This window comes from Macrotis lagotis, chromosome X (genome assembly GCF_037893015.1).
Source record: "Macrotis lagotis isolate mMagLag1 chromosome X, bilby.v1.9.chrom.fasta, whole genome shotgun sequence".
Taxonomy (NCBI): Eukaryota; Metazoa; Chordata; class Mammalia; order Peramelemorphia; family Peramelidae; genus Macrotis; species Macrotis lagotis.
In genome coordinates, this window is record NC_133666.1 from 68,728,725 (window position 1) to 68,737,653 (window position 8,929).

At 43.4% G+C, this 8,929-nt stretch overlaps 1 protein-coding gene across 4 annotated transcripts in view; it reads left to right on the forward strand.

The window, feature by feature from the left end:
• The window catches only part of KLHL13 (kelch like family member 13), a 320,339-nt gene extending 313,174 nt beyond the window's left edge, over positions 1–7,165 (forward strand). For all 4 annotated transcript variants that reach the window (XM_074208734.1, XM_074208733.1, XM_074208732.1 and 1 more), the window contains 2 exons: positions 1,367–1,480; positions 5,559–7,165. In XM_074208734.1, coding sequence (XP_074064835.1) covers positions 1,367–1,480; positions 5,559–6,046 — 602 coding nt within the window. In that variant the 3' untranslated portion in view covers positions 6,047–7,165. The remainder of the gene's footprint in view (positions 1–1,366; positions 1,481–5,558) is intronic.
• The last annotated feature ends 1,764 nt before the right edge of the window (positions 7,166–8,929 follow it).

Here is an 8,929-nt window from a genome sequence, read left to right on the forward strand (position 1 = left end):
TCATCTGGACAAAGATTTCAAAACTCTTAACAAAGAATAAGGAAGCCAGTAGGGGTAGTTGAGCCCAACGCAACAGTGTGGCAAGCGATATGCCAACGAGGCCATTAAGTGTCTGTGCCAGAGATCCAAAGGGTAATAATATAACTTGATTCTCAATGTTCCCTGGACTGTAAGGTTTCTTAACATGTACAATCTGAAAAGGAGAGGGATATCAGCATGTGTGGCTATAAGGCACAAGACAAGAGGGTGCCAGGCCTCTGCCATCCAGACATAGAAGTCTTTTGTTACCTGAGTTTTGGGTCCCAAGTGGCTGTGATCTTACCTCCTCCCTGCTTTATATGCAAGTGAGGTCTTGCTTTGGGTCAGAATGGTGCCCTGCCCATCTCTCCTTTAGAGTTGCTCATCCTGCCTTGCCTGGCTTGAAGGTTTTTTAATGAGTTTCTGGTCAGTTCTCTGAAACATTTTGTGTTCAAGTGAAGTTCCTTATTGTGAGAGAAAATGTACTAGTCTCATCCTGCCCTTGACTTTGGTCTTTCAAATTTTGCCTCTAATCATCTTCAAGTCACAAGTATCCAATTGATTCCAAAGGTAGGGTCAGTGACTTTTTTCTCGATGCCCATAGGCAAACACTTGAGTTCCATATGTCCCTGGTGTCCTTTTTGTAATTTGCATTTGAACTGATCCAGTAGGCTTTTGAAGTTCATCCTGGCCACCTTGAAAGCCTGTTTGGTATTGCTTAGCCTTTAATACTTGCTTAGGTAGAGGCTGTCTAAGTAAGAGGAATAGAGAAGTCCTTTTTAATCCTGATGATTTTTAAGGGCCCTCCCCCACACCTGTCAATACATTTTTATACCAAGTAAGTGACAAGACATGACAGAGGCATGTAAGATTATTAAATGAATAAATTTTGCCTTCCATGTTATGTATTGGCTGTTAAAATAGAGTACCAAATAGAGAGAGAATGATGAGAACTCTCTTCCCAGTCCAACACTTGTGTGAACTAGCTCTAGGACACGAGAAAATCACTTAATCTCTCTGGGACTCAGCTGGAAATGAGGAGTTTGGCCTAGGGGACTAGATGATCTCCAAGGACTCTCCCAACTTCAATGAGTCGATCTAAATTATTCATGTGATATTTGGCATTATCATAAGATCCTTTTCAAGGGACCTCTCATGCATAGTCAGTGTGTTTCTGGTGTGTGTGTGTGAGTGTGTGTGTGTGTGTGTGTGTGTGTATGAGAGTGTGTGTGTGTGAGAGAGAGAGAGAGAGAGAGAGAGAGAGAGCAGCCAACTATTATTCTTGTAAGAAATGACTTGATTATATGAGTTGAGGTTTTAAAATGATCTTGTATTCTTCTCACACCAGCCACAGTGGAGTGTTACAACCCAAGGATGAATGAATGGACCTATGTGGCGAAGATGAATGAGCCTCACTATGGCCATGCTGGTACTGTGTATGGAGGGATGATGTATATTTCAGGTAAAGTAAATTCTACTTATCCATAAGTGAGAATCACACAGTCTTAAGGCTCTGAAGAAAATTAGACCACCACCTCTCCATTCTCCATGCTTATATGTGATAATGGAGAAGTCAACAATAATGTATCTGCTTTGGAGAGGTATTTTTATCTTTAATTTTGAATATACTTGCTTAGGATTTGTGAACACTGGAAGCAAACTGTTTTATGTCATAAAAAGAAACTTCAAGTTTTCAAATTCTCCATTCCCCAGCTCACTACTGCCCACCAAAAAATGGACAGCATCCTCTCCCACATGGAATGATTAGATCCCTACTGAAATGGCAGCAAACTACACTCTTATTGTGTCAATGAGGATTCGAGTCTGTAAGGGAAGGAGCCTAGTTAGGATTTGGAAATAAAATTTGTTGGCAACATTTCTGCCATTGATAATCAGAGGCTGCTAGTAGGGATTTTCCCTGCTAGTCAATGAAATTGGACTATTTCGATTCCATTTCAAATACTCTCTACCAGGGGAGAGTGTTGGCATTTTGTGAGGATCTTATTGAGGCATTAAGACTGCTGAGTAAGTGGACTGGGAAGGGAAAAAAGGGAAAAGGGAGAGAACTAAACTTTGAGAAAAGGAAAGATCTGCAGGGAATGGTGAATGGCCAGGTGTCTTAATGGCCTGACAGGTTCCAGTGCTTTGGAAGAAGCACTGAGGTATGCAGAAGTCCTGACCTCAAATCATACCTCTGCTACTTCCCTTCTTGGAGATCCCAAGCCACTTGCTACCCTTGCAGTTCTAAAACAAGGGAGTTGTCTTAGATCGAGATTATTAAACATTAACTCTTAAAGCATATTGACTTAGAAAACCACAAGTTCCCATTAACTCGGTTGTATTCCATTTTTCTGTATTTTGTTTAGCCATTTCCCAATTACATTGGAATCTGGTTCACTCCTATGGCAAGATTTATACCTTTGGCTTAGATATTTGCTGAGCTTCCTTCTAGTTCCAAATCCTGTGTTCTTTGGGTTGTCTTGGGGAACTTTGACTTTTGCTGTGAGGTCAAAGAGAGCTGGACCTTTCTTGACTCAGTTGTTGTCTGGCTGTCCCCTTGCTGGCTAGTCCCTTTCTCCAGCCTGGGGACCAACTATTGATGCTTGAGAAAATGACTTAATAGGGGCCCCCAAATTATTTTGTCCCTATTGACCTCTTACAAACAGCCCTCTGCCCAGGCCTCACTGGGGCACTTCCTATACTGGTAATAACTTGTTCTCCCTTCATTTGTTTGAGAAGCATTGTGTTAGATACCCAAACCACTCTTCTGAACCCTTTTAGAGGACTCTTTTCTCTCCATTCTGAGGGGTTGAAGATCCCAGTTGGGACCTCTGAGGCCCAGACTTTAGTGGCAGTGGGTTCCGATGCTTCTATCAACCAGCTTTTCTTCCCCTTGCTAAGGGCTGTTGTCAGCCAGATCAGGAGATGATCCCCATTGATAACTCTTTGGATGAGCTGCAATTAGTTGTATCATTAGAGTCAGGCAAGGCAGGTAAGTAGTTAGTATCTATGAGTGCACTTGAAGAAGAGAACAGGGTATGGTGGGCCCACTGAGAAATCCCCCACTGGACATGTTCAGTTCACATTTAGCCCCAAATGGCTATGTCTCTGAGAGTTTCAAATGCTTCAACTCCATCAGCATGAGCTCATTGAACTAGGACCTCAGGTTGTTTTAATCTTTGTAGAATTTTGTCACAATTAGTACATCATTAGTAATTGGTTAGGAATAAGGCATGGATCAATACCACCCCTTTCCTGCACTCTAAAAGCAGACATGGTCTCTGGATTAGATTGGCAAGGGAATTCTATAGGAGAAAGAAGAGGGAGCCATCCATACACAGCCCAGCTGTGCTTTTCTGCCACCTGGTGTGGGCTTGTTGGATGGTATTTGAGTGGGTGATTTGGGAGTTGAGGGTTTTTTTTTTCAGAAAATTGATTGGGCTATGTTTTAGGTAGGGGGGATGGATGAGGAGCATATGGCAGAATAGTGGCACTGAGATACCCTTCCTGCCACCACCTCCTGCAAAATGCTTCTTTGAGACATCTGCCAGGCCTTGGGCTGGTGTGTCTTTGTGATAGAGCTGTGTTGGCCTGATCAGAGGCATGCTTCTTAGCCTCTGGATGTGTCCATTATCCATAACATGTCTTGGCCCCATTTGGCCTTGTATTCAGGGCAGAGTTGTCTAAGTGAAATGGGAAATCTGTCAGGACAGTGCTTTCTCTTCCCCAGGAGTTTCTCTGTAATTTGAGATAATGAATGAATGTGAAAAATTTCTGTGGCTTTCTCTAAACAGACATGAATGATATCTGTGTGTTGGCTCCAACTGGATCACCCCTAATTCCGATGGAACACCATGGAGTTGTCCCCAGGCTGCAGAAAGCACAGTGTAGGAAAACCTCAGTGGCTAGCAGTGCTTGGGGGACATGAAGGTTCGAGGGCAAAGCAGAATCTGCGTTATGCCCATGAACCACGCAGAAGTTCTTGGTTGCCTGGTAGTCTTGCAGGACCTCTGAATCGCCATACTGTACATCACAGATTGCTGGAAAAGGCCTCGACATTTGACCGTAATGTGGTATAAGTCTTTGCTGTTCCTGTGAGGCTCTGGCAGCAAGTCTATGGCTGTGGAATTACTGATGGTGGTTTGCTTTGTTGGCACTTGGCCTCTTCTGCCAGTGAAGTACAGGGAAGCAAAAAGGAATGATTCATGGGGCCAGGTGCATTCTGGGCATGATCTTGATTGAGTATATCAATTAGATAGATCTATAAAAAGAATTATTAACCCCCCTCTAAGACTTTCCATCCCTAGGTGCAGCTCTCTAGGGCCCTACCCACAGGATGGGTACTCAAGGTCAATGAAAACAGCAGCTCTTTTGGAGTAATCAGAAAGTGAGCTGTAGTGAGTTGAACTCCCTCAACCCCCTGTGCTGGCCGCTTCTATGTTCTCCACAACTAAAGGCATAAGAGTACATATTTGAAATCACTAATGCCATTTAGTCTAGTGAGCATTGAGGGCCCAAAGTCTATGCCAAACGAATAATATCCAAACAGGATTCTTGGTAGTTGGAGTCAGGTTAATTGAGGTTTTCTTTCCCATGTACGTTCATGTGCTTTCTTCAGAATTGTCCATGTTTAGACATCCCCAGGATCGATCACATTCTATTAATGATTCTGTTTCAAATCTGAGGCAGGCAAGTGAGCATTGTCAAAACTCCTTTTGTAGTTGGAAAGAGCAGATTCTCTTCTGCACCCAAATAACCAAGGTCACAGCCTCCTTCTTGACACACTAGCAGCATCTACTTTTTGTTTTTTGGCTTTTTGTGGCCTACGTCAGTACTTTGAGCATCTGGCGTTATCAGAGTTTCCCCACTGGCGCCATATGTAGAGATTGTTCAGAGTCATTTCCCCTAGTTTGTGAATTGATTTGGTCTTCCTTACTCCTGAGCATTAGGGGGTAGGGTGGAGCAGATGCTGCCCACTCTCATTGGACCGCTCATGAAATCAGCCAAGGGTAAGGAGCTAGTCTAGCGTTGGCATTGCAGATGATGCTCAGAGGAGGAGAAGGTCAAAAGCTCTTTGTCGCTGGCCTCCACTCTTTGGCTACAGATCAGTTTCTAAGCAACTCAATTCCCTTTGCCGGGACTATTGGAAACTGCTATGTCAAGGAAGTGGAGAAAAGAGGTACATGGTTGGGTTTCTTTTTTTACAAGATGAAATGCTAATTTCTTCCATTTGTAGATTGGGCCACCTTTCAAACCAGAGCACAGTTTGGTCTCTGCAGCAAGCATGTTTGACCTAAATTTATATCAGGGTGGTGTAGGCAGTTTGGGCTAGCAGAAAGATGATTAACTTTGGAGCCATATCCTTCCTCAACTGTTTACTAGTTGTGTGCCCCTGGGTAAGACACCTCTCCTGTCTCTCAGTCTGATTGATGGATACAATGATGCTGATGCTTCCTTCCGAGCACCTTCTGCACTGAATGTGAGTGTTCACACACTAAGTGCAACCTGCACACTCAATTCCTCTTTTTTTCACTCTTCAGGAGGAATAACTCATGACACTTTCCAAAAAGAGCTCATGTGCTTTGACCCCGACACAGACAAGTGGACTCAGAAAGCTCCCATGACCACAGTCAGAGGCCTGCACTGCATGTGTACCGTTGGAGACAAGCTCTACGTGATTGGTGGAAACCACTTTAGAGGAACCAGTGATTATGATGATGTTCTCAGCTGTGAATACTACTCGCCAGCCCTTGATCAGTGGACTCCAATTGCTGCTATGTTAAGAGGGCAGAGTGATGTTGGGGTTGCTGTGTTTGAAAATAAAATCTATGTGGTGGGTGGGTACTCCTGGAACAACCGCTGTATGGTAGAGATAGTTCAGAAATATGATCCAGAAAAGGATGAGTGGCACAAAGTTTTTGACCTCCCTGAATCTCTGGGTGGTATTCGAGCTTGCACCCTCACTGTTTTTCCTCCCGAAGACACCACAGTGTCTCCTTCTCGAGAGTCCCCTCTGTCAGCCCCTTAAAAGCCACACTGCAGGCTTGCAGATGGCCATTGTCCTCTCTGGGGCTAGGACTGGGGTCGGGGCTGCTCTTCTTCTTTTTGTTGCTCTTGTTCTTAAGTAGTATATGTTAGGGCTTTCCTCCAGCACTTGGTCCTCTGACTGGCAAACAACCAGCGTTGATGTTATTCGTGATGTTTGTTTATCGTAGAATGTTTTATCTGTGGTTAACAAAAGCAACCTGAACACATGTATTCATCAGAGCCAAATGTTGAACCAATGAAAAAGCAAGATCTTGTATTTCAACTGTTTTGCTTCTGTGGATCCCTCCTTCGTACATCAGTGGGGTAACTGGGAAGTATGGGATCAGCTAAGCCCAGCCTGTCCCCTTGATAGTGGGATGTTGTCTCTCATGTGTAACCGCATCTTTTGTGCTTTAAGATTGAAAGATGTTTGCTTCTGGTTTTTTGATTGCAAGGGAGATCATTTGGATGAGCTGCCTCCTTCTGTTTGCAAAGTACTGTGGCCATCCATATTTCTCTCTCTCTCTCTCTCTCTCTCTCTCTCTCTCTCTCTCTCTCTCATGCTTTTGCTCTCGCTCTCTTGCTCAGGCCACCTGACTGGGTGGAGTATATTCCAACCACAAAATGTTGCTTAGACAGACTGGAAAATTGCTTGAAAAAATACACTTCCAGAAATTCATATGGCCTCATCCCCAAGACGGGGCTCTAGGCTGCCATTGCAAGCATCAGTGCCCACCTTTTTTCATATCAACACAAGACATTCTACGTTTTAAAAATTGAATAGTATTTCAAATAAATATGAATGTTTTAAAAATATTCTTTTAAGTTACAATTTCCATTTTTACCAATTGGTAATCCCAAGCCCATAGTCCAGCCATAATAAATTTCAGGGGATAAGTGCTGGAAGAATCTTCATCTTGGGCAGATCCATTTCCCCTGGCCTTATTGTCCCTTTGGTCCCCATAGATTCTCCTTGTTCTCCTTGATTGTTGATGTAACTTTATATATTCCATGTCCTTTCCACAGTCACTGTTAAAAGGTTATTTAGCACAAGATACGTTTTGAGCAAGAGAGCTGCTTTTTCTCTGTGAACTCAGACTTCATGTTTTATCTTTTGTTCAATAAATCTTTTAATGTCATTGTGGTCTGAGGCACATCATTACTTCCCAGGCAGCATTATTGCAGTATGAGAGAGAGAGAGAGAGAGAGAGAGAGAGAGAGTGTGTGTGTGTGTGTGTGTGTGTGTGTGTGTGTGTGTGTGTGAGAGAGAGAGAGAGAGAGAGAGAGAGAGAGAGAGAGAGAGAGATTGAGATTGTAGGGCACAGAGAATGGTGGTAGAATCTCAAGTTACTTAGAGGTCATCTTGGGGAGGGCATATTGGGATATTCATTCAGGCAAAGAAAAGGAGGCCTAGTGTACTTTTAAGAAGGATCCAGAATACATGCCACTATGTGACTGTGTAGGGTGAACATTTGACAGATGAACTATTCTCCAGTCCCACAAAAGAGCACCCAAGCAACAGGAAGAGTAAATTTAGACATCAGAAACATCTTCACCTCATCCAGATCTAAAAAGTTGGAGTGATTTTGCAAAACCAAGGATGTAGCCATTTTAACTACATTCCTTTCCATTAGGAAGGGGATGGACAAGATGACCGGCCCAGTGGTTCTCAGTACAGATACTATTGCAGTGAATGGTTTGGTCGGATTAGTCCTGGAGTGATTCTGAGCCAATTTAGAGCATCACAGTCCCTTTGGAAGGGGACTCTTGGCGATGCAGAAGTCAGGTGGCCTCGCACTGGAGCAAAGTAGTAGAAACACAAGAGTGAGCTTGTTGGGGAAGAGACATTGGAAAGACTGATGGGGAGGCTGACCTAGTTGCCCCCTGGGCAGTGCTTGGAGTCCCTTAGCTCACCTAACTTGCCCTATTAGCTTGGAGGACACAAGATGTAGTTCTTTGTATACCTAACTAATAGACAGCCTTGTTGGAAAAGGGGCAGATTTACTCATAGGGACAGTCCCAGTCGGAGCATTCAAGAATTTCCCTTTAACATGCCTGTACTCAGAGTGTATGTTGCTAAAAATAAGCTGTTAACATCTCTGTAATTCAATTAATGTTTTACCTACAGGTGCTATTATTGAACAGTTATATCATCTGGGAGAAAGCCAGGGATTTTCTTAGAAGTTAAATCATCCATCATTCTGGTCAAACTGATTGACAATGAATTCCTGCTTGCCAAACTGAAGTTGCTGAAAGGCAGCTGGAGAATCTATTTTGATTTGATTGAGTTAGAATGCCATTGGTCTAGAATATTCCTCCCTCCTTGGTCCAGGTTATAGAACGATCAGGGTTGGGAAAAGATTGCAGAACAGTTGGTCTCTTTCCTTCCTCCAGTTGTGTGTGTGATCTGGAAAGAGAAGCCCATATTATGAAAATGATCCTTAACTTCAAGGAGTACTTGAAAAATGTTGCTGTGTGTAATCCTTCTTGGGGAATTACTAAGAGAATTTCCTCATTAATAGTGTAGGATAGCTTGTTCCACAGAGTAAATGTGGATCATTGGGTTTCATTCCAAAATGCAACACCCTTTTTCATTGCAAAGGCTTATGTGCCTCATTTCCTTCATGAGCTTTTTTTCCCCGGAAGAGGAAGCAACCTGGGCCCCAGGTTGGAAAGATTGGTGCTAGAAATATTGGCCCTCTGCATATAATCTTACTCGGTTTTGGCTTTTCTACATCTAGATGTCCAGGCAGCTGCAGACTTCCACTTGAAACCCTTTGGATAGGTTTGTCACCTTATCCAACAGGGAGCACAGGAAGAATCTGGGCAGGCTGTTAGTCTTCAGGAAGTTGGGCCATGCCAATGCATTACTGGAAGAATGAGA